The sequence below is a fragment of the Aquarana catesbeiana genome, linkage group LG04, assembly GCF_042186555.1.
Source record: "Aquarana catesbeiana isolate 2022-GZ linkage group LG04, ASM4218655v1, whole genome shotgun sequence".
Lineage (NCBI taxonomy): Eukaryota > Metazoa > Chordata > Amphibia > Anura > Ranidae > Aquarana > Aquarana catesbeiana.
Genome location: NC_133327.1, coordinates 233,484,706 through 233,510,950, shown reverse-complemented (window position 1 = coordinate 233,510,950; position 26,245 = coordinate 233,484,706). Strand labels below are relative to the sequence as shown.

The following is a 26,245-nucleotide window of genomic DNA, read 5'->3' as shown; positions in this document are numbered from 1 at the left end:
GACAATGTAGTACGGATGTGTTTATTAGTATAAAACACCCAGCAGAGCGTGCCTTTGAAAATACATACATAGTAGTAAGCATAAATAATAGTAGACATATATAACAAAGCATGATGCAGGAAACCATAAAACACAGTAAAGCGACTACTCAATCGCATCACTGTACAATCCTTTCACAAGTGAAAACATAAAACCAAGGTAGGTCCTAGAATAAAATCATGTTGCATCTGTATGTGTCCGACGCATTTCATGGCGTACCAGCCAATCTTCATGGGCAGATGCATAATTGAGTAAAATCTGCAAAAGGACATAAATATAGCGTATAATTATGATCATGTCACCCAATAGCTAAGGAAAACTACAAATGGAGATGAAAATTAATCCAGCTCCAGCCAACTTACTCAGTTGCAGGGTGCAAAAATGTGCGTGCGAGTCGGAGCACATGGGCCACCGAATAGTGGAGATGGGCGGGTCTCTCCTCAGTGCATCGGCGTCACGCATCCGCCTGGCATACCAGATTCTTCTGGGGTCGGAATGTCGGTGCGAGTCATGTGATCTTGGCTATCCAATAGGGGGCTTGGCTTGGCTTCAAGAGAGCGGCTTTGGCCGCCTTTTGGTCCGGACATGCCTCCATCACTATATGCCAGCGTGACGCTAGTTGGGCTTGTTGGACAAACACTGGGTATACTCACCTCGGTCATCCCTTGCAGTCCACTCCTACGCTTTTTTGACATATCCCCACTGTTGGGTTGTGTGTCGCCTTGGGGCAATCCAGGTACATATACATTTTTTTGTTAATGTTTCTACTGGGATGGGGGTTGGTTGGTCCACCTCCAATCAATCTATTTGGTTACTCATGACTTCTATTATTCATTTAGATTGGAGCCCCTGCATTTTCCACCTACCAGGTGGATATCCACCCACCTGGAAGCATGTCCATGGTTGTTGTTTTCCACTGGCCCTACTTCAGCTCCCGGTCTGCAGACTATTCGGTGGCCCATGTGCTCCGACTCGCATGCACATTTTCGCACCCTGCAACTGAGTAAGTTGGCTGGAGCTGGATTAATTTTCATCTCCATTTGTAGTTTTCCTTAGCTATTGGGTGACATGATCATAATTATATGCTATATTTATGTCCTTTTGCAGATTTTACTCAATTATGCATCTGCCCCTGAAGACTGGCTCGTACGCCATGAAATGCGTCGGGCACATACAGATGCAACATGATTTTATTCTAGGACCTACCTTGGGTTTATGTTTTCACTCGTGAAAGGATTGTACAGCGATGCGATTGAGTAGTCGCTTTACTGTGTTTTATGGTTTCCTGCATCATGCTTTGTTATATATGTCTACTATTATGTACGCTTACTACTATGTATGTATTTTCAAAGGCACGCTCTGCTGGGTGTTTTATACTAATAAACACATCCGTACTACATTGTCTTATCCTTGGGTCCTTTCATGCATTCCTCATTTAAAGTCCCAAACCCTGTCTTTCAATTCAAGTAATAGGGATGGAGATTATGTTCTCACAAATCTCATTTAAAGTCCCGCACCCCCTTCAATGTCTCGCCTTTAGGGATGGAGGATGCATGATGGCCCCGGGTTATGTTGCGACTCTCTTTTCAGGTTGCTGCAATCCAATTAGTTGTGACTCATACCCCTTGGTACTGTGGTCTTACGCATTAGGGCAATCCTTCCCTTTTTTATTTTTTATGTTCCATGCCACCCTTTATTTTATTTGATTTAGTGTGGCAAGTGCTGTGGTGTGCGCTGAGTGACCACAGGGCTGCTCTTATCTGCATTTCCGGGAGCTGCGATGCTCTCAGGTGCCCTCCCATCTCCTCCTTTGGTCACTCAGCACTGGGTGCGAGGAGATGGGCGGGTCTCTCCTCAGCGCATCGGCGTCACGCATCCGCCCGACATACCAGACGCTTCTGGCGTCGGAATGTCGGTGCAAATCATGTGATCTTGGCTATCCAATAGGGGGCTTCGCTTGGCTTCAAGAGAGCGGCTTTGGCAGCCTTTTGGTCTGGACGTGCCTCCATCACTATATGCCAGCGTGACGCTAGTTGGGCTTGTTGGACAAACACTGGGCATACTCACCTCGGTCATCCCTTGCAGTCCACTCCTACGCTTTTTTGACACATCCCCACTGTTGGGTTGTGTGTCGCCTTGTGGCAATCCAGGTACATATACATTTTTTTGTTAATGTTTCTACTGGGATGGGGGTTGGTTGGTCCACCTCCAATCAATCTATTTGGTTACTCATGACTTCTATTATTCATTTAGATTGGAGCCCCTGCATTTTCCACCTACCAGGTGGATATCCACCCACCTAGAAGCATGTCCATGGTTGTTGTTTTCCACTGGCCCTACTTCAGCTCCCGGTCTGCAGACTATTCGGTGGCCCATGTGCTCCGACTCGCACGCACATTTTCGCACCCTGCAACTGAGTAAATTGGCTGGAGCTGGATTAATTATCATCTCCATTTGTAGTTTTCCTTAGCTATTGGGTGACATGATCATAATTATACGCTATATTTATGTCCTTTTGCAGATTTTACTCAAATATGCATCTGCCCCTGAAGTTTGGCTGGTACGCCATGAAATGCGTCGGGAACATACAGATGCAACATGATTTTATTCTAGGACCTACTTTGGTTTTATATTTTCACTCGTGAAAGGATTGTACAGCGATGCGATTGAGTAGTCGCTTTACTGTGTTTTATGGTTTCCTGCATCATGCTTTGTTATATATGTCTACTATTATATACGCTTACTACTATGTATGTATTTTCAAAGGCACGCTCTGCTGGGTGTTTTATACTAATAAACACATCCGTACTACATTGTCTTATTATTGGGTCCTTTCATGCATTCCTCATTTAAAGTCCCAAACCCTGTCTTTCAATTCAAGTAATAGGGATGGAGATTATGTTCTCACAAATCTCATTTGAAGTCCCGCACCCCCTTCAATGTCTCTAAAGATTATTCTGGTGTAGATAATGGGAAGAGAGTTTTATTTTTTCAAATGAGACTTTGCTCCTGAAGTTGTATAGATCGCATGTGTGTTTAATATGTTTTCCTTTTCAGGAACCATTTGATCTCCTATCAAGCTGTTAGGCTTTTCAGCTAAGATAGATAGGGGGTTATGTACAGTCATAGGATGGTTTTGTTTACGGATGTGAACATAATGTTTTACAAATGTTAATCTTGTAATGTCTTTTCTACTGTCTTTCCTTTTTCTTTAACTAAATCCACGTTATAAGCTCAAATACCTGCTCTCAGGCTTGGGAGTTATCATTAGTTTGTCAGACGTTGAGGACAACGTCTATTGTAGTGGGGGGAGTATGTAGCACTGGTAGATTTGAATCTACCGCTGATAGGTAAATTTAGTGGGTTGCTTATTAGAGGGAGTTAGATTTGCCTCTGTTCCAGCTTGGCTGATGTTGCGTGTAGTTCCACATTGTGCCGGTGGGTGTGGTTGTTGCCATTGGCTGGTTTTGGAAGAGCAAAGTGTTGAAGCGGATGAGTTTTCCTCTGTCCTGGAGATAACTCAGTGGAGGTGGTCCTCTGAGTTGCATTCTGGAAGAGGGTATTTATGGGACAGACGCCATGTTTTAGGTCGTTCTTCAGCCACCTGCTGGCCCTCCTGGCTGACAGGTATGCACTAGGAATACCACTTCGTGGTCCTCCGTTCCGGAGGCCCGCGTCACTGCGGCGTGTGGGTGGGCCCAGAAGCCTGTCTGGGGCCTACCACAGCAGCAGAGGAATGGTCCTGAGCTGTCTATCCTGAGTGAAGAAGCTGGACAGCCGAGGAGATCCCAGGGGAGGACCCGTCATGGAAGGATCACGCAGAGTGCTGGTCTGGAGAGGGGCCTGGTGACTCGGTTGGAGGACGCATTCTGAAGTAATCTTACAGTATAGTACTGCCGGGTTGGCTTAAAGGTTCAAGTACTGTATCTGACTTTCATCACAAACCAATACATCCTGTGGCAGAGGATCGTATGGGTTTTATTTCAAACAAGTCTGGGGCAGAGACTTTAGTTCGTGCTACGTACTGGCTGCTAGACAGAGAAAGAGAGGTCTATCCAGGCGGGCAAAGATTGAATTCCACAGGGGGAGCGTTTTCAACTATAAGTGATCAATATTCAGAGAAATGTTCTAAAGAATACTAAGAAGAGTATTTGAGCTTCCCTGCAGCTTTCCTTCTACCTCTTTTCTGCTATTTCCCTTGTTCGTTTATTAAAGCATTGGAAAACCTACTCAAGTGTTTGGTGCTTATGTCGTCCAGAGGTAAACTCAACGGAACCCTAGACCCTGTGTCGGTGAAACAGAGGTATCGAGAGTGAAGGTAACAAGCCGGCTTAAACCAGCAGCTCCACCGAGAGTTATTGCTACACATGCAAGCACGCCAAACCAAGCTATATTTTCTTACTGGTCACATAGCAAGAACAGACTGCTCTTTTTGTTCTAGTGGTCAATGGATTCTTTAGGCCCCCTACTCATGGGCCGAATGCCGGCCGAAATCATCCGGTTTAAAAAAAAAAACAGCTGACATTTGACCCCTGTGTATACCAGCCGGTCTGTCAGACGTGCATGCTGGTAAACCAGCAGTCGTCCAGCTCCCGATCAGCGCTCTCTGGGAAAAGATGAGAGCGCTGACCAGAGTGTTCAGGCTGAGGGCCGTTCTCCTGTCAGTGGAGGAGATCGCTGTACTAATGTCCTGCTGGGTTGAATGGAAAAGAAAAAATGAATAATGTGTACCAGGGTTTAGGGGTTGATTTACTAAAACTGGAGAGTGCAAAATCTGGTGCAGCTCTGCATAGAAACCAATCAGCTTCCAGGTTTTTGTCACAGCTTAATTGAACAAGCTGAAGTCAGAAGTTGATTGGCTACCATGCACAGCTGCACCAGATTTTGCACTATCCAGTTTTGGTAAATCAACCCCTTAATGTCTAATAAAAGACATTATTAGACATTGGGATTGTATTGGAATTGTCAATAAAAGCAAGGATAGCTGTAAGGTTGTTTTGAGCAAAGGCTGCTCTGGGCATTATGAGGAAATAATTTTACTATATTGACAATCCATAAAAAAAAAAAAAAAAAAAAACAAAAAAAGAAAACCTTCTGCTACACTGTTTTTCTGTAAGTTCTAAGGAAAAAGAAAATGGTTCCTAAGCACACCAGAAAAGGATATCAAAATGTAACAAGACAATGTGCCTCATTTAGATATGTAGGACCTGGATAATTGACAGTGATAGAATATAATAATTCAGCACAATAGCATATTTAATATATTTTATTTTCCTTGTATTCTTCCATACTTTGCAGTCTAAGCAGTATGAGATGTGATTTACATTCTCTGCTTTTTTTGTAAAAACATAAACATCAAAAATCCTATTATGGACAAATTAATTTTGACCACATATTTATTCCTATCTTACATTATGTGCATTGTGCAAATAAAATATAACTGTATCAAAGTCATATGCAAGCATGTGAGGCCAGTATGCCATTTTAAAGCATGTAATTCCAGGAAGCTGGACATAAAGAGACTGTGCTCAATTCAGCAGGTGCAGATTTTATTAAAAACTGATAAACAGCACTTGACGGTAATTATAGCATGACAGAACCTTCCCCTGTCCAGCGCTGTGTGCAGGTGTTTCCCTCTGTTCCTGCAGAGCAGTACATCAAGCAGATGGCAGGCAGCAGGAGACAGGGGAAGCAGAGAAAGCTTTCAATAATATCTTAAACACTTTAAATGCTGCTGGGGAAATCTATTAGAGATAGAATGGAAGAAAGGGGCAGGTGGGCTAATAAGATTTCAACAGCTGGAATCTGAACCAGGCCAAGGGTGAGGGTGGACCAGAGACAGATGTTTCTTCTCTTACTAGCAGAATTAGCCATTTCTTTTCATAAAGAAAATTCCATATGTCTTGTTCAGGCAAAAGACAAAAAACTAGCTCCTAGTGCCCCTCACAGAGTTCCAGTGCTCTTTCAGCGCTTAACTGCTAGGCTAGTTGCCTATCAAATGGAATAATTTAAAAATGATACACTGGTGGTTTTGGTTTGGCTCTCTAAAACCATTTTCTTGTCATTTTTTTATGATGAGTACTGAGTGGTACTTTTGGCAGTTCAGAAGCAGCAGTTTACAACATAACCCTGCACACTGTTAAATATGTTTCTATGATTTCACATATACCCAGTGAAGTGAACAGCCTGAGATGATACACAGAAATGAAACAAATCCTCCTACATACATTTTACTTGTTTATCTGCAGTCCTCTCTTCCCTACACCCCTTCAAAAGGGCAGAAACGTGTTAATATCCTTCTGCATCTGTCAGGAGCACAGAGGAGGGGGCGGAGAGACTACCGTTACAGTGTGTGAGAGCTGATTGGAAGAAAGGAACACACTCCCCTCTACACAGCAGAAGAACTGTGTTGTGAATAGTCAAGCTCCATGCTTATCTCCCTCCCTGAACTTCTCAGAAGTGACTCATGCTGATAACAGAGGAATGCAGCACCAGAGAGAAACAACACTCAGAGCTTTGGAGATAGATAAGTTAACACTACACATATATGTGCTTTGTTCACATTTCATGACTGAGGTTTACAACCACTTTAAGAAATTATTTTGTCTATATTCCTAGACAAGAAAAAAAGTAATTTGAGATATGAAATCATATGAGAATATGAGCCATGGAAAAAAGTATTACTGACACAGGAGATGTATATAGAGCTGATGTGGAATACTTGGTCTGAAAATGCACATACTCAAGGAGATGGGAAATAGACTGGTCATTAAAGTATAACTAAAGTCTCCTGTATGACAGACTAAACTAGCATTTCCCAACTATTTTTCAGTCACAGCACCCTTTAAAAGTGTGCAAAATTTTAAGGCACCCCTGTTACTTATCAATGGAAAACCTGAGCCCGAGACAATACACACAACCAACCACCTTGATTAAATTAACTTCACATCAGAGATTTCCCCACTAGATCTCCATCACATTAGAGCCCACGGTCACATCAGAGGTCATGTCAGAGTGCCCTCTTCAGGTTAGAGGCCCCCATTACATCAAAGCCCCCCTATACATCAGGGGACCCAAAAACATGAGAGCACCTAATTACATCAGAGTCACTCCTACATGAGTCCCCCATCAGATCACAGTTCCCTTATCACATAGTCCCCCACCATAGAGAACTTCCAATTACATGAGCCACCCAATCAGACAATTGCACCAATCACACAATCCCTCAATCACAGAGCAAACCAAGCACAGATCTCTCCCAATCCCGCAGTCTCCTATTCACAACAGAGCCCTACCTTTTGGCTCCAGCAGCACAGCAGAGGACAGGAGGTGTAAGAGGACTGGTGGAGGTGGACTTCTCCTGAACTCTGGGGGAGGCCCCGCATTATACATGCCCTGAGTCATGCTTTACCATGGTGTGGCTGAGCCAGTCACAATTACTATACCAACAAATTACACTACCATTTCAATACAGGCCACTTCCTGCCCAGGCCAATTTTCAGATCTCAGTGCTGTTATACTTTGAATGACAATTGCGTGATCATGCTACACTGTACCCATATTACTATTTTTTTATAATTTTGTTCATGTGAAGAGCTTTCTTTTGGTGGTATTTAATCACCACTGGGTTTTTATTTTTTTGCTAAAAAAACTAAAAAAAGACCGAAAATTTTGAAAAAAAAAAAAGTGTTTTTCTTCTTATTTTTTAAAATTTTTGTTATAAAACTTTGACTGACATGTGTCTCAGCTTTTGGGCACCTCCTCTGTTTCCAGTGAGAAGGTTCTGGAAAAGAGGCAGGGCAGAGTGCTGGAGTGACATGGGGTGTATTTGGGAGCCCTGACCAATCCCCAACTAGGATTGGCAGGGGGCAGGCCTCCCATGGTCAGCCTGTTGTGGGAGGAGTTGTCAGATGGAGGAACTGAATGATGGCGTGTTAGGCTGTGGTGGCCCTTGAGGGACCCCCTTTCTGGGGGGGTGACCTTGGGCCTGGAGCTCGGAAGCTGTGAGGGAGGCTCTCTTTACATGGACATTGAGAGGTGTCCTGGAACAGGAGCAGGAGGAAGACAGTAGGGAGCATGGCCAGGAAAGTCATTCAGGAGGGATCCATGCTGGGGTCAGTGAGTGAGAAGCACAGTGAGAAGCTCTCGGAGAGACATGCCATGTTTGGATGTGGAGCCAGAGGGAGAGACTGTGGTGTTGTTGAAGTCAAATTGCTGCAGAGAAGAGGGTTGGCAGGATTTGCACCGGACTTGCTGGGAGCAGAGGTCCACCAAGGATTAGTTAGCACAATTATATTCTTCATCTAAAATGGTTGCTATCACAGAGGGGATTGCAGACCCCGCCTGCAAATGGCTACTAGGAAAATGTTAGGACTTATTCAGAGTGAGGCCTAGCCATGTGCTAACGGTGACAGGAATCTAGAATTGGACAGTGAAGGAAAGCAAGTGTGCTGGAGGAGATGTGCAGTAGAAGAGACTGTCAGTTTGTATTCATTTACCTTTATTTCAACTAGAAGTATTCATCATCTGGGCATCCCATGTCCCTTTTCCCCATCCAAGTTTAATCCCCTAATAAAAACAACAAAAACAAGCAAGAGATTGTTTATTGTCTGGAGAAAGCGTGCCTTATTCACTTTACGGTCAACACTCAGGATAAGGGGGCACTCTTACATCTAGAGGAAAAGAGATTTCATCTCCAAACATGGAAAGGTTTTTTCACAGTAAGAGCTGTGAAAATGTGGAATAGGGAGTGTGTCCAAGATGGCGACAGGAGCGGACGTCTTTTAGCCTCGCTCCGCCGTTCGGATCTTTAATCCTCTGATCCCGCTGTGCTTGGGACCCATCTGCTGTCACAACAGCTCACCCTTGGCCCCTGGAAGCCCCTGCTCCTGCTCATGCCCAGCTACAAATGGGGGGGGGGGAGCAGCGTGCCGACAGAGCCAAGAACGGACCAGGACTGCACAGCGTGCTGAGGAGAAGGACGCGGCCATATCCCCTACCATGTTGGCTCAGGGACAGGAGGTGAGTAAGGAGGCTGCAGCTCCTCAGGTCCCTCCAGAACACCCAGCACTCCTGGAAGTGATAAATGGATGTAAAACAGCCCTGGCTGAGAAGATTGACCACGTATACATTGAATTGGGCTTGATCAGGAGAGACATTGATGCTTTTAAGGGCAGAGTGACAGAAGTGGAGCAGCGGGTGTGTGCAGCTGAAGATGTGCGGAGGGAGCACACAGCTGATCTCCACTCCTTAAAAATCAGAGTCAAACACTAATGCCCCGTACACACGGTCGGACTTTGTTTGGACATTCCGACAACAAAATTCTAGGATTTTTTCCGACAGATGTTGGCTCAAACTTGACTTGCATACACACGGACACACAAAGTTGTCAGAAAATCCGATCGTTCTAAACGCGGTGACGTAAAACACGTACGTCCGGACTATAAACGGGGCAGTGGCCAATAGCTTTCATCTCTTTATTTATTCTGAGCATGCGTGGTACTTTGTCCGTCGGATTTGTGTACACACGATCGGAATTTCCGACAACGGATTTTGTTGTCGGAAAATTTTATATCCTGCTCTCAAACTTTGTGTGTCAGAAAATCCAATGGAAAATGTGTGATGGAGCCTACACACGGTCGGAATTTCCGACAACAAGGTCCTATCACACATTTTCTGTCTGAAAATCTGACCGTGTGTACGGGGCATTAGAGTCGTGCACTGAAGATGCAGAAAATCACAACAGACGCAAAAATCTGCGCATCATTGGGCTGCCTGAGGGAGCTGAAGGGAATGACACCACCCTGTTTACAGAGCAGCTGCTGCGACCTCTTTTGCCCCATGCCTCCTTTTCCTCCCATTTTGTGGTGGAACGAGCCCACAGGATATCCACAATCAGAGGCCCATAGGGCCTCTGACTGTGGGCCTCTGACGGTGGGTATTGGGACCGGGACCTCATCCTGAGGGAAGCTAGGAATGCAGGGGACCTCAAGTATGAGAATGCTAAACTACTTATATTTCCAAACTATTCCATTGAAACACAGCGACAGAGGAAATCGTTTGATCATGTGCGATCCCAACTTCGCGCCAAAAACCTGAAGTACAGCATGCTATTTCCCGCCAGACTCCGGGTTCAAGATAGAGAAAGAGTGAGATTCTTCACATCACCTGAAGAGGCATCTTCCTGGCTCGACACGATCCGGACGGGATGAAGCAAGTATAAATCCTACAGTTCCTTGTTGCAACTTATTCTTTCATGCTGAGCACTTCTGGCTTAATCTGCTGTTGGATTTTATCTTCCCCTCTGACACTGTGGCTCCGGTGGAAATGGCCTCCCCCTTTCTTGCACTGACTGTTATCCTGCAATGGGGAGTGAGAGGACACAGTCCAGCACCTCCCTGCAGATGGGTGATCTGGATGGAGTTTTCATCTGTCCCCCTCACTCCTCCTCCTCACCCTACTTGCCAATAGCTGGGAAACATTGTCTAAGCCAGAAACCCACGTTTGTTTGTTTTTTATTTATTTCCTTTTTGCTCTCACAGGCATGTCTGTCTAATTACACACCTACATCAAGTTTTTGTACTCCCAGCCTGCTGGGAGACCGGCACCACATTTATTATCCAGACGACCCTACCTGTTATGGGTCAGCAGACTTATGTCTAGTAAGCCTCTTGCACACGTTTCCTCCGAAACATGGCGGCTTGCTGTGTTGTTCTTGGGAAGGAATGCCACCCACTGTTCTGGGGGGGGGCTGACGGGGGGGGTTGTTTTGTTATTGGTTTTGTTTCTGTTTTATTGTTTATTATGCAAATGTATATCTGACACAGTAATTTCGGCCTATAATTTTACCGCCCTTTTAGGGCTGCTCTCTCTATACTATGTGGTTTTTTTTTGCTTGTGCTCCATCCAGGTGGGGCTTATCCCCTGAATACTCTCCATTCTTGATATACTTTATAGTGGAATGGCATCGCTAACAATTATTTCATGGAACACCAGGGGCCTAAACTTCCCAGTGAAGCGGTCACTGGTGTTTCAATTCTTGAAGTCCCACAATCCTCATATTTGTGTTCTCCAGGAAACCCACCTAGTGGGGAGGAAGACCCTTAGCCTCAAAAAACCCTGGGTTGGCCATCAGTACCACTCAACATATTCCAACTTTGCCAGGGGGGTTAGTATACTTGTGCGCAAATCCCTGCCGTTTAAGCTTCTGGGGCTGGTGCTTTACCCGGATGGACGATACATTATAATGCCTGCAATGGTGGAAAGTCTAGAGATAGTGCTTGTGTGTGTCTATATACCTCCACCTGCCTTGGTCAAACTGGTCAAACTGCTTCATAAGTTGGGCCCCTTCTTGCCAAATACAGTACAGATAATCTTCTGCTTATATGGGGGACCTTAATATGACACCTAACCCTGGGCTGGATCGCTTTAACCGGGGGATCCACCTCAGATCTGTCGGTCTGGGTGGAGACCTATGGGTTGATGGACATATGGAGATGGAGAAACCCCTCAGATAGGTCCTTTATCTGCCACTCGGCCACTCACAGGGCTCTCTCACGCATAGACCTGATATACATGGGGAAACCTTTACTACCTAGGGTTCAGCTTATATTCATTCTCCCGAGGGGTATATCCGACCATGCACCACTCCTCCTCAGGTTGTCCCTGGAAGGATCTCCAGACAAGTTGTGGAGGCTGTCGAGATTTTGGATCTCGGACCCTGGGGTTGATTCCGGGTTTTGCCTACAAATGAACACTTACTGGGCACTTAACCCGGGGTCGGCGGTGGTGTGGGATGCCTTTAAGGCGTCCTCCAGAAGCCATTATCAAACACTCATCAGTTGAGTCCGCAGACAACTGAAGGCAGGTCTACTCAGGGCAGAGGATAGGGCCGTCTCCCTGGAGCGGCAATACGCCCAGACAGGGGACCCAGAGCTTCACACTAAACTTCAGGAAAGTACCAGAGAGGTTATGTTACTCCGCACTTCACTTACCAAAAGGAAGATGCTCCAACAGTCTCAGAGGATCTTTGAGGAAGGTGAGAGGGGGGGTAAGCTGCTAGCATGGCTGGTCAGGGAGCAGTCGGCCTCCATGAGTGTCCCCTTGCTGCTTGATGGAGCTGGGGTCAGACAGACCTCCTCTAGGGCGATCAGCGGGCATTTCACATCTTATTACTCTGAACCTTATTCCACCCGAGTAAACTACTCTATGGAAGACCTCCATATATATCTTTCAGACATTGACTTCCCTGTCCTGACTGATACATACAGAGTCCAACTTGACTCTCCCATTACCCTCAAAGAGGTCCAGCAGGCCATCTCCTCACTCCAGGCAGGGAAAACACAGGGCCCAGATGGGTTCCCCACTGAGTTTTATAAGATGTACGCTGAGGAATTAGCCCCCAAACTTCACTCTATGCTCCTGGCATCACTGAGGGATGGGGCCCTACCAGCCTCTATGTCAGAGGCAGTGATAGTGGTTATTCCTAAACCGGGTAAGGACCCTGAACTTTGCAAATCCTACCGCCCGATCTCTTTGATTGATGTGGATGCCAAACTTTTGGCCAAAATTTTGGCAACTAGATTGAACGGGGTGATCGCAGCGTTGATCCACCTGGATCAAACAGATTCATGCCAGGCAGGGGAACAGATATAAATATCTGTAGGTTGTTTACCCATATTGACCTGTCAGGAGAGGAGAATGCAGGCATAGCTGCTGCGCTCGATGCCGAAAAGGCATTCAACTCGGTCGAATGGCTTTACCTGTGGAAGGTGCTAGAACGTTTTGGAATCCCTTCATTCGTTGGATTCAACTTCTCTACAGGAATCCCACTGCCTGGGTCAGAGTGAACGGCCTGTTGTCTCCCCCCTTTAGCCTACATAGGGGTACCAGGCAAGGATGCCCCTTTATCCCCAGGGTTTTTCACCCTGGTGATTGAGCCCTTGACGACCCTTATATGCCAGGATCAGAGGGTCGAGGGAATACAGGTTGAAGTACTGCAGGAGAAAATCTCTCTGATGACACCCTGCTGTATTTAGCCGACATGGGCACCTCCCTGAGATCTGCACTTGAAATAATAGATCAATTTGGGAAATATTCTGGGGTCCGCGTCAACTGGGACAAGTCTGTCCTTTTTTCCCTCCACCACTCTGGTCCCAGGGCGGCCACTAACACACCACTCCAGTGGGTAGACGAATTTAAATATTTGGGGGTAATTGTTAAGAACTCCCCTCAGGCATATATAGGAGATAACCTTTCTCCCCTTTTGGCCCAATTTGGAAGGAAATGCCAAATGTGGAAAACATTGCCACTATCCCCAGTGGGAAGGGTGAATTTGCTAAAGATGGTATATCTTCCTAAATTTGTATATTTTTTTAGGAATACTCCATGCCCACTCCCCAAATCCTTCTTTTACAAATTGGATTCTATTATCTCCACCTTTGTCTGGGCTGGGAAAACCCCGAGATTGGCAAAGCGGACACTTCAGCTCCCCCTGTCCCAGGGAGGACTGGCAATGCCTCACTTCCAGCTCTACTATTGGGCGGCAGTCCAGGTAACGGCCCGGTGGTGGTTTGATCAGCCCAGACAGAATCCTGCGATGACCCTTGAGGCAGCCATCCTAGGATTCTATGAGGCATTAACCAACTTACCCTACAGGGGGCCCAAAGCCCACCCCCAAACGACGACTCTAATGCGCACGACTATACAGGTGTGGCAGAGGGCGAGGGCTATCTACAAGTCATATTCCGTCATTTCACCCCACACCCCTCTATGGGGTAATCCCATGCTGCCACATCTGTACTGGATCCCAGACCCCCAGCTGTGGGCGGCTAGAGGGATAATCACCATCAGGCACATACTCGCGGATGGGTCCTTCTCCTCCTTCCAGACTCTACAGGCTAAATATGACAACCCTGCCACTATGAAGTTTAGATATTACCAACTCAGGCACATGACACTGGCCCAATTCCTATGTCCCCTGACCCTCCAGACTGACGTGACTGAAAGACTGCTCATTGCTAAACTCATGGACAAACCTATGTCCTCCCTCTATTTTTATTATTCCATTGCACATATGACGTCCCCGACGAGGTCTCTGACTATACCACTAACATGATCTCAGCAAAAGATTGTTTCATCCAAATCAAGTTCCTGCATAGGGCTTACTACACCCCTGTAAGACTAGCCAGCATATACCCTGGAATGAATGTTCTCTGCTCTAGATGTGGTTCATCTCCTGGCACATTCTTCAAACTGGCCTAAGTATTCGATAAGGTCTGGTCCCAATGGTTTGATGCACTATGGATAGAGCCATAGAGCTCATAGGGAAACTTTAGGCAATATTGCTGTTCCTTAGAGTTATCTCCTGGTTACAGATAAGAATGCTACTCTATTATGCACCTAAGTAAACCCCCCCCATCCCTTTACCCCTCTCCTTCTCTCCTCTCCTCCTTTTTATTTAATCCGACGATACTATCAGGAACAATATTGTTGTTATGCTTAATTGCCAAAGATTACCATAGTCTGAAAAAGACTACTAGATGTATCTTGACTGTTACCTTAGACCTTTATGACCTTATGTATGTAATTGATGTCCATGAACTGTGTCACTGTCAACTTTTTATACTTTTAAATAAAACGATTTATGAAAATGTGGAATAAATTCGCTCCAGAGGTGGTTCTGGCCAGCTCAGTAGATTGCTTTAAGAAAAGGCCTGGATTAATTCCTAAATGTACATAATATAACATTTATAGGTAAAGTTGATCCAGGGAAAATCCGATTGCATCTCTGGAATCAGGAAGGAATTTTTTCCCCTGATGTAGCAAATTGGATCATGCTTTTCTGGGTCTTTTTTCGCCTTCCTTTGGATCAACTGTGGGTGTAGGATTGGGTATATGGGACTGTATGATATTTTTTATTTTATTTTGTTTTTATTTTTTTATAGTTGAACTAGATGAAGGTGTGTCTTTTTTCAACCTAACTATGTAACTATGGTTAACCAGGGCAAAATGAGACACTGAAATTTTGGTATGAAGATAACTTACCTAGTTAAGTTACTGGAGATTTAAAAGCAGAACAAAAATTGAAATGCATGCTCAAGAAAAAAAAATGGACAAGTAGGAGCATACAAAAATCATGTTTAAGGACATCCTATTGTATCCTCCTTTTGAGGCAAGGTTGGACATGAATGACCTACCGAATGTATTGATTTCATTTTAACAAATACATGAATTCAAATACCTTACACAGTGAATAAGAATAAAAGCTAATTGTACCTAACAAACACGTCATGACAGTGCTCTATTTGCCCATGAAGGGGAAGCATGCTTGAGTGAGTCTCAGCTCTTGGTTTAACCAGCAATATGAATCCAGTAGTTACTGAACTTCTGCTACTGTTATTGTTATATCACTAGGCATGTGTCTGAAATTCAGAAGCAAACAGCTATGCTTTTGCAAGATCTCAGTCACACTCTGCTATATGTGCACAACACATATATTTTCTGAAACTGGAGAACATAATGAAGTCACTTCCCTTAGTTAACATACATACTGTGCTGCTTCGGAGCAGTTTATGAAAGCAGAATTTAATATATATGAGTTCAAGTCAACATACCTTGAAATGGTAGTAAGCGACAAAGAGCCACATGCAGCCATGTTAGCAGATCACTCCCTGTTATCAGCTAATACACACATATCACAACATGAAACTCTAAAGGTACTGTGGGGATAATTAACAGAGTGAACTCTTGGGAGAGAACTACACATTGTGTAAATAAAAAACACCCATTGTTTCCCGTTACTGGAGGACAAACATCTTCAAAAATATCCTGTGGGATTATTGGCTCAGCACCAAAACCCACAGCTTGCATAAGTCAGAGATAATATCACAATGAACATGGCATAAAAAACTACACAGATGGGAACAGCTCCTAAACAAAACAATTCATTTTATATAAGAATACCATAAAAAAGATAGTCGCTGTTTCTGAAAAAAAAAATGAATTAAGCTTGCGTAATAGTAAGATTATAGACCCTTTCATCACTCCCAATGTACTTCCATGCCCATGCTTAAAGTGGTTGTAAACGCCCACCTAGTAAAACAACGTGTTCAGTTTAAAATAGATATTAAATGCAAAATATTTTTGTATAGATATGAAAAAACTTTATAAATACCCTTTTTCCCTTTTTTTTTCTTTTTATAAGTGATCACATTCCCTCTGTTCTCAGCTGCATAAGAGCTGGGGGGAGGAGAAGCAGCACATGCACACTGAGTTTCCCAGTGAATGGCTGTGCAGGAGGGACATGTCAGGACAAGTCTGATCATTGGAGGAGAACATTTAGAGTTCCCAGCATAACTAGAGAGCTGACCACAGTGTGCTCTCCTGCTTAGTGTGGTCATTTAGTAATAGGAAAGCAGAGGGACTGGAAGGATCACCAGGGATTTCACATAAAGGAAGCAATACAAAGAGAAAAGGATACTTTCTCATACAAGTACATGGTACAGCAGGCACATATCAGGAATAGGAAGTGTTGGGGTAACAAATGCTTTAAACCTGTCTGTAATCTTCGTACTTATAGTAACACAAATTGTTTAATGCTCACGCCGGGAATAAAATGTTTTGTGGGGGGACATACGCAGTTTTTTTCTTGCTTCCCCACCTTTTTATGATCTCCCACAAAACACAGTGTCACCATCCAAATAACTGTTTTAAAATGTCAATATCTGTTACACGCCCAGAAAAGAGGTGACAATAATGTTGTTATGTTTCTAAAGCGATGTACTTTCAAATTTACTTTAAATCTGGACTCCCAGCCACCCCTTCAGTCTTATACAGTTGTATACTCTCCTCTCCTGTACTGCAATTGCTTGCTCTGATTTCACCGTACACTGTGAACTCTTATGCCCCGTACACACGGTTGGACTTTGTTCGGACATTCCGACAACAAAATCCATGGATTTTTTCCGACGGATGTTGGCTCAAACTTGTTTGCATACACACGGTCACACAAAGTTGTCGGAAAATCCGATCATTCTGAACGCAGTGACATAAAACACGTACGTCGGGACTATGAACGGGGCAGTAGCCAATAGCTTTCATCTCTTTATTTATTCTGAGCATGCGTGGCACTTTGTCCGTCGGATTTGTGTACACACGATCGGAATTTCCTACAACGGATTTTGTTGTCGGAAAATTTTATGTCCTGTTCTCAAACTTTGTGTGTCGGAAAATCCGATGGAAAATGTGTGATGGAGCCTACACACAGTTGGAATTTCCGACAACAAGGTCCTATCACACATTTTCCGTCGGAAAATCCGACCGTGTGTATGGGGCATTACAGTGCGCATTAGAAGCTGTAGCAAGTCATATAGAGCCTGCCTAATATCCTGTCGGGGGGGACATTCAGCATGGCCCAGCCCTTACCTCCCCAAGCCTTACGGTCATTGGCCCCTTCCTTTCATTAACTGGATTTCAGTTGTATCAATCATGGAGGATCAGCATCTCATGTGGACATTACCACAGCTTCTTATTTTCAGGAGCTAATGTGCAGCATCCTTGTGGCCTGTCCCATCAGCCCAATCTGCCTTTGTTGCATTAAAAAGTAAAGGGACCAAGTGACTGTGTCACTGGGTATAAAATAAAGTATGTAATGAAAATGGAGAAATTTTGTCCAATTGGGGATATTCACTTCCTGTCCCATTGCTAAAACAGGAAGTGAGAAGAAATCCCTTTTAAATGAGGGAATCACCAGAGTTAATGTCCCCTTTTGAAGATTTTCCCTCTATTAGTATTCTAAAATCAACCCAAAAATTTGGATTTTCTTTTACATCCACTTTCTATGATAATAGTAAACAGGACAAACACAGACAATGAATTTCCCAAACGGGGGAGCAGACAGCAATAACAACTGCCAGGTGTTCTAATCTCTCTCTACTCTATCTAAAATTTAAAAAAAAAAGTTTTGCCTTTGGTTACACTTTAACCACTTCAGCCCTGGAAGATTTGGCTGCTCAATGACCGGGCCATTTTTTGCGATTCAGCACTGCGTCTCTTCAACTGACGATTGCGCGCTCATGTGACGTTATACCCAAACAAAATTGATGTCCTTTTTTCCCACAAATAGAGCCTTCTTTTGGTGGTATTTGATCATCTCTGCGTTTTTTATTTTTTGCGCTATAAACAAAAGAAGAGGGACAATTTTGAAAAGAACACTTTTTGCTATAATAAATATCCCACATTTTTTTTTTTTTAAACTAATTTTTTCCTCTTTCCTCAGTTTAGGCCGATATGTATTCTTCTACATATTGGTAATTGGTAAAAAAAACGCAATAAGCGTATATTGATTGGTTTGCGCAAAAGTTATAGCGTCTACAAAATAGGGGATAGATTTATGGCATTTTTACTAGTAATGGCGGCAATCTGCAATTTTTATCAGGACTGTGATATTGCGGCTGACAAATTGGACACTTTTGACACGTTTTTGGGACCATTGACAATTATACAGCAATAAATGCTATAAAAATGCACTGATTACTGTATAAATGTGACTTGCAGGGAAGGGGTTAACCCTAGGGGGCGATCAAGGGGTTAACTGTGTTTCCTAGGTGTGTTCTAACTGTAGGGGAGATGAGACTGACTAGGGGAAGAGAGAGATCGGTGTTCATACTCGGTATGAACACACGATCTGTCTCCTCTCCCCTGAGAGAATCGGGATCTGTGTGTTTACACACGCTGCAGGTGCACGTGCCACCATAGTGGCCAAAATGCGAAGTGAAGTAAGGTAACGTTGATTTGCCCAGCCAAGCCAACCTGCCACAGTAAAACTGCAGCGGCTGGTCCGGAAGTGGTTAAATATTCAGTAAAGATAAGATTAAATATAAATATAACAATATATATACATTTTAGTTGACTGTCATATATTATATATATTAACTTGCATAATTAAATGAGTCAAACATTTATACATTTATTTATTTATTTAGGTTTAATCACTATAAGTACTCAGAGACGGTCTTTTGACAGTCGGCTGACTTTGGCCTAGTCAGTGATAAGTGTAGTACTACTGAATTCTCTTGAGGTTTGAAAGCTTACTTTCTGAAGAATTCCATACATTTACTTCCTTGATTTCTGTGACACATAATCACTATGCTCTGTGAGTAGGCACTGCTGTGTCACACATTTAACAGAGCCTGCTGACTGAACTACAGAGGTGCTGAGAAAAGGAGTTTACGGAGATGGAGTCAATACAGGAATCATCCTTGCAGGCAGCAAGGTACCATGAGATATGTAGTCCTTGGAAAAAAAAAGTAAACTGCAGAGGGGCAGACGCAATGGATGCAGGGAATCCAGAAAGTTCTGCAAATTGACCACCAAGTAAGCTTACAATGTATTGTCAAAAATAACTATGAGATGAGAAACACTAATCTAAACCCCCATCCCAGGAACTGACACCAGCACTGGGTTTGGACGTTCAGAAACACACAGTCCTCCCTAACACTAGGGTGGTGCTTTTAGAAGGTGGCAAACTGGTATTTGGCCTTCTTCTTTTTAAAAGGTATCATCATAGAAGGGTTATCACATACTTGGTCTTGTCTTGGTATCATAATTTTAAAATAAAAAAATTCATAGAAAAGAGATTTAGATAAAGGAATAACAGAGTACAATGGTCCTACATGTACACAGGAGGAAACCCAACCCAAGTCAAATCTAAATCTGCGTTTTAGGTTTACTCATTCTCTATTATACATGAGTTATATAACAAGAAAACATAAAAAGCAAAAATGAAAGTGTAGTAAGCCATACGGACCAATCAAACATCTGATTATTGACAGAGGATCCGCAAAAATATAATTCTAATTGGTTGCTATAAATGATTGTCTTTTCTTTTACTGAATATGCCTAGAAAGTCTTGTAAGGAATAATTGTACTCAGCTCATTAGTATATGTCTGCAGATTAAGCTTGACTGGAAATATAACTTTTAACCTTTACTGTGGCTTTTTTTTGAGTGTTCTTGAATGATGAAGGCCCTATGAGTTAAAATTTACTTCATTTAACTTTTTTAGTTACCTGCAAACAGATGCAGCAGACAATTATTTTTTTTTTTTCTTTATGGTGTTATATCAAAAAAGGATCCTTTGCTTTTAAACCTATGGTTTGATTGCTGTGTCAGCTAGGTAACTATTAAATAATAACTATTAAATGTATGTGATTATCCACCATTTGTTTTCCATTACTGAACTTTGTGTAAATACATTATCATTTATGTCATCAAAAGCATTGAATCAACCAGTTATAAAAAGCAAAATTACATTTTTTCCAAAAAAAAAAAGATATTCTTATCCTTTAAAAATCCAAAAGCTTCATTTGGTATTCTTGCACTATAACTTGCAAGGTCCATAAAGTGATTGTAAACATTTTTTTCATAACAAACATGTTATACTTACCTCTCTATGCTTACCCGCTCTGTACAATAGAATTGCATGAAGCAGCCCCGATCCAACTCCTCTCGGGTCATCTGCTGGCGCTCCTGAATCCTCCTCATCTCAGTGTGCCACCATAGAAAGCCACTTCTTATTGTGGAAAACCTGCAGACTCGATCCCAAGCCACACTGCCTCGTCCCAGATTTTGATTAAAAGCAGGAGGAGCAAATGTCCTATGAGAAGGGACAGAGGAAAGAGCCGCTGTTCTCGGGCACAGCACTGGATCGAAATTGGGCTCAGATAAGTATAAGGGGAGGGGGGCTGGGGAGGTTCTGCAGCACAGAAGGGTTTTTAGCTTAATGCAGAGAATGCCTTTATGACCACTTTAAACATTCTAGCATTAACCACAATACTGGACTTTTTGACCCCTTTCCAATCCAGGCCATTTTTCAGTTTTCAGCACTGTCATGGTTTGATTGAGAATTGCTCAGTCATGCAACACTGTACCCAAATTCATTTTATATCATTTTTTTGTGACAGGCAGAGCTTTCTTTTGGTGGCACTCAATCACTGGGCTTTTCCTTTTTTACTGTATAAAAGAACAAAATAAATAAATCTTTTCCCTAGTCTCTGTTATAAAATGTTGCTAATAAACAATCTTTCTTCATGCATTCAGACCAAAATGTATTCTGCTACATTTCCTTGGTGAAAAAACAAACAAACAAATAGGTGTATATTATTTAGTTTGTGTGAAAATTATAGAGCCTATAAACTATGGTATATGTATTTGAAAATTGATCAGTCTTGATGTACCGGCTGCCTATCTCATTTCTTCAGGCCCCAAAATGGCAGTATAGTACAAGTACACCCAACATGACCCCTTTTTGGAAAGTAGACAGTCTAAGGTATTGACACTTTGCGATTTGGAATTGCAGGCAGAATTGCCGCAATTCTGTCCGCAATTGCAAATCACACAGCAATCGCTGCAAAACACAACGCGCATTTGGATTCCAATTGCAACCCATTCATGTGAATAGAGGTGCTTGTGCAGGGTTCAATGAGTAGGCGGTGAGGAGGTGATACAATGCCCCCCTACCACTGTGAAATGCTCCCTGAAGAGCGAGCTGAACAGGACTCGCTCTTCAGAGAGCACTGGACATGTGAATGAGGCCTTATGATGACACTGGGACTGGTGTGGTGGTGACTGAGGACACTGTGCCTGGTTGCACTGGTCTGGTCACATTGTCATATTGTGGCTGTGATTATGTACAGTTGCTGGCTGCTCTGATGACATTGCATGTTATTGTAGTTAGCCATTGTCTATGATCAACGCCATAGCAGTACATTATTTCCAAAGTGATTCTGCACTAGCTGTGTGTAAATAAATATAAATATATATATATATATATATATATATATATATATATATATATACTGTGTATATATATATATATATATATATATATATATATATACTGTGTATATATATATATATATATATATATATATATATATATATATATATATATATATACAGCGGGGACGGAAAGTATTCAGACCCCCTTAAATTGTTCACTCTTTGTTATATTGCAGCCATTTGATAAAATCATTTAAGTTCATTTTTTTCCTCATTAATGTACACACACCACCCCATATTGACAGAAAAACACAGAATTGTTGACATTTTTGCAGATTTGTTAAAAAAGAAAAACTGAACTATCACATGGTCCTAAATATTCAGACCCTTTGCTCAGTATTTAGTAGAAGCACCCTTTTGATCTAATACAGCCATGAGTGTTTTTGGGAAAGATGCAACAAGTTTTTCACACCTGGATTTGGGGATCCTCTGCCATTCCTCCTTGCAGATCCTCTCCAGTTCTGTCGGGTTGGATGGTAAACGTTGGTGGACAGCCATTTTTAGGTCGCTCCAAAGATGCTCAATTGGGTTTAAGTCATGGCTCTGACTGGGCCATTCATGAACAGTCACGGAGTTGTTGTGACGCCACTCCTTTGTTATTTTAGCTGTGTGCTTAGGGTCATTGTCTTGTTGGAAGGTAAACTTTCGGCCCAGTCTGAGGTCCTAAGCACTCTGGAGAAGGTTTTGGTCCAGGATATCCCTGTACTTGGCCGCATTCATCTTTCCCTCGATTGCAACCAGTCGTCCTGTCCCAGCAGCTGAAAAACACCCCCACAGCATGATGCTGCCACCAACATGCTTCACTGTTGGGACTGTATTGGACAGGTGATGAGCAGTGCCTGGTTTTCTCCACACATACTGCTTAGAATTAAGGCCAAAAAGTTCTATCTTGGTCTCATCAGACCAAAGAATCTTATTTCTCACCATCTTTTTTTAGCAAACTCTATGCCGGCTTTCATGTGTCTTGCACTGAGGAGAGGCTTCTGTCTGGCCACTCTGCCATAAAGCCCCGACCGGTGGAGGGCTGCAATGATGGTTGACTTTCTACAACTTTCTCCTATCTCCCGACTGCATCTCTGGAGCTCAGCCACAGTGTTCTTTGGGTTCTTCTTTACCTCTCTCACCAAGGCTCTTCTCCCCCGATAGCTCAGTTTGGCCGGACGGCCAGCTCTAGTTCTTCCATTTAAGGATTATGGAGGCCACTGTGCTCTTAGGAACCTTAAGTGCAACAGAAATGTTTTTGTAACCTTGGCCAGATCTGTGCCTTGCCACAATTCTGTCCCTGAGCTCTTCAGGCAGTTCCTTTGACCTCATTATTATTATTATTATTATAATACAGGATTTATATAGCGCCGACAGTTTACGCAGCGCTTTGCAACATTAGAGCAGACAGTACAAGTACAATACAATTCAATACAGGAGAAATCAGAGGGCCCTGCTCATTAGAGCTTACAATCTAGGAGGGAGGGTCAAGTTATACAAAAGGGTAATAGCTGTGGGGGATGAGCTAATGGAGAAAATAGTGCAGTTGTTAGATGGAGGCAGGATAGGCTTCTCTGAAGAGGAAAGTTTTCAGGGATCGCCTAAAAGTGGATACATTTGGAGACAGTCTGACAGATTGGGGTAGGGAATTCCAGAGGATGGGCGAGGCTCGGGAGAAGTCCTGGAGGCGGATATGGGGGGAGGTGATGAGGGAGCTAGAGAGCAGGAGGTCTTGGGAGGAACAGAGATGGCGAGTAGGTTGGTATTTTGAGACTAGGTTAGTGATGTAGCTGGGGGCAGAGTTGTGGATGGCTTTGTAACTTATTGTTAGTATTTTGAATTTAATTCGTTGGGCGAGTGGTAGCCAATGGAGGGATTGGCAGAGAGGGGTAGCAGACACTGAGCGGTTTGTAAGGTGGATGAGTCTGGCAGCAGCATTCATGATGGACTGAAGGGGGGATAGTCTATTTAAAGGTAAGCCAATGAGGAGTGAGTTGCAGTAGTCAAGGCGAGAGATAACCAGGGAGTGAATCAGGAGCTTTGTGGTTTCATTGGTTAGAAAGGGACGTAGTTTAGAGATGTTGCGGAGGTTGAGGCGGCAAGCTTTGGAAAGTGATTGGATGTGGGGCCGAAAGGAGAGTTCAGAGTCCAGGATAACACCAAGAACCCTGACATGTGGGGATGGGTGGATGGTTGTGCCATTGCTCTTGACAGAGAAGTCAGGGGAAGAGGCACGTGGGGGAGGAAATATTATAAGCTCGGTTTTGGACAAGTTGAGTTTGAGGAAGTGGTGTGACATCCATGCAGATATGTCGGTTAGTAAGTTAGTGATGCGTGAGAAGACTGATGGAGTGAGTTGAGGGGTGGAGAGATAGATTTGTGTGTCATCAGCATATAAATGATATTGAAAGCCGTGAGAGGCTATCAGCTGACCCAGGGAAGAGGTGTAGATTGAAAATAAAAGAGGTCCAAGAACAGAACTTTGGGGGACCCCAACAGAGAAGGGAAGAGGAGTGGAGGAAGTAGAATTGTAAGTGACACTGAAGGTGCGTTGGGATAGGTAGGATGAAGAGCACAGTCACGGAGACCGAGGGAGTAAAGTTTTTTGAGGAGGAGGGGGTGGTCAACCGTGTCAAAGGCAGCTGAAAGATCCAGAAGTAGGAGTACAGAATAGTGTCCGTTGGTTTTTGCAGTTAGTAGGTCATTTGTGAGTTTTAAAAGAGCAGTTTCTGTGGAGTATTGAGGGCGAAATCCAGATTGAAGGGGATCAAGAAGGTTGTTTTTAATGAGGTGGTCACTCAGTTGGTTGTAAACCAGGCGTTCAAGGAGTTTAGAGGAAAAGGGGAGCAAGGAGATAGGGCGTAGGTTGTTAAGATTGGTAGGGTCCAAGGACGGCTTTTTAAGTATGGGGGGTGACCAGTGCATGTTTTAGAGCATTGGGGAAGATGCCAGAGGTGAGGGAGAGATTGAAGATGTGGGTTAGTGAGTGTAGGATGGGGTCAGAGGGTGACCGTAGCATTTGAGAGGGAACAGGGTCCAGGTGGTTAGGTGGGCGATAGAAAGGAGTCTAGCAACTTCATCTGTAGTAGCAGATTTGAATAGGGGGAGTGTCAGCTGTACCTGTTGACATGGGGTCTTAGCTGGGGGAGATACCTGTAGAGTAGAGATTTCATCACGGATTGTATCAATCTTGTTTTTGAGGTGATTAGCGATTTCCTGGGCAGTGAGTAAGTCAGTGGGTGGAGGCGGTGGAGGACAAAGTAGAGAGTTGAAGGTAGAGAAGAGTTTACGGGGATTGGATGAGAAGGTGTCGATAAGAGTTGTAAAATAGGTTTGCTTGGCAGTGTGGAGGAAAGGATAGTATATTTGGAGGGCAGATTTGTATTGGTTGAAGTCTTTGAGAGACTTAGTCTTGTGCCACAGATGCTCAAGAGCGCGACTACGTTTTTTGAGAATTTTAGTGTCATCTGTTTGCCAGGGTTGTAGGGGTCGAGGCCTGATTCTGCGTGTAGTGAGGGGAGTGAGCTTGTCCAGGGTGGAGGACAGGGATTTATTGTAGATTGACGTGGCTTGGTTGGGGCAGGACAGGGGAGAGATTTTGTCATAGAGGTGGTCAGTAGCAGAATAGAGGAGAGAGGAATTGAAGTTGCGAAAGTTTCTACGGGTGATGGTCAGGCGATTGGAGGGAAAGGTGGTGGAAGACAGGGGGAGAGAGAAACTAATAAGGTGATGGTCGGAGAGAGGAAAAGGAGTGTTTGAGAAGTTGCATGGAGTGCATAGGTGGGAGAATACAAGGTCAAGGGTGTTGCCATCAGAGTGAGTAGAAGCCTGTACCCATTGCTTCAGGTCAAATGAAGAGGTTAGACTAAGAAGTTTAGAAGTAGCAGGAGTGTTTGTATTTGCAGGGATGTTGAAATCACCGAGAAGGATTGTAGGAATTTCAAAAGATTCTCCTCATGATTCTCATTTGCTCTGACATGCACAGTGAGCTGTAAGGTCTTATATAGACAGTGTGTGGCTTTCCTAATCAAGTCCAATCAGTATAATCAAACACAGCTGGACTCAAATGAAGGTGCAGAATCATCTCAAGGATGATCAGAAAAAATGGACAGCACGTGAGTTAAATATATGAGTGTCACAGCAAAAGGTTTGAATACTTAGGACCATGTGATATTTCAATTTTTCTTTTTTAATAAATCTGCAAAAATGTCAACAATTCTTATGTTTTTCTGTCAATATGGGGTAGGACCTCATACTGGGCCGAAGGTTTACCTTCCAACAAGACAATGACCCTAAGCACACAGCTAAAATAACAAAGGAGTGGCTTCACAACAACTCCGTGACTGTTCATGAATGGCCCAGTCAGAGCCCTGACTTAAACCCAA

At 43.5% G+C, this 26,245-nt stretch overlaps 1 protein-coding gene across 5 annotated transcripts in view; it reads right to left on the bottom strand.

Moving 5' to 3' along the window:
* KCNMB2 (potassium calcium-activated channel subfamily M regulatory beta subunit 2) overlaps nt 1–26,245 on the bottom strand; it is an 846,546-nt gene that overhangs the window by 357,935 nt on the left and 462,366 nt on the right. For 2 of the 5 annotated variants that reach the window (XM_073626248.1, XM_073626247.1), the window contains exon 1: nt 15,654–15,763. The exons of the other annotated variants lie outside the window; for them this stretch is intronic. In XM_073626248.1, the coding sequence (XP_073482349.1) occupies nt 15,654–15,694 (41 nt within the window). In that variant the 5' untranslated portion in view covers nt 15,695–15,763. Of the gene's footprint in view, nt 1–15,653; nt 15,764–26,245 lie in introns of those variants that run through there. 5 annotated transcript variants of the gene reach the window in all.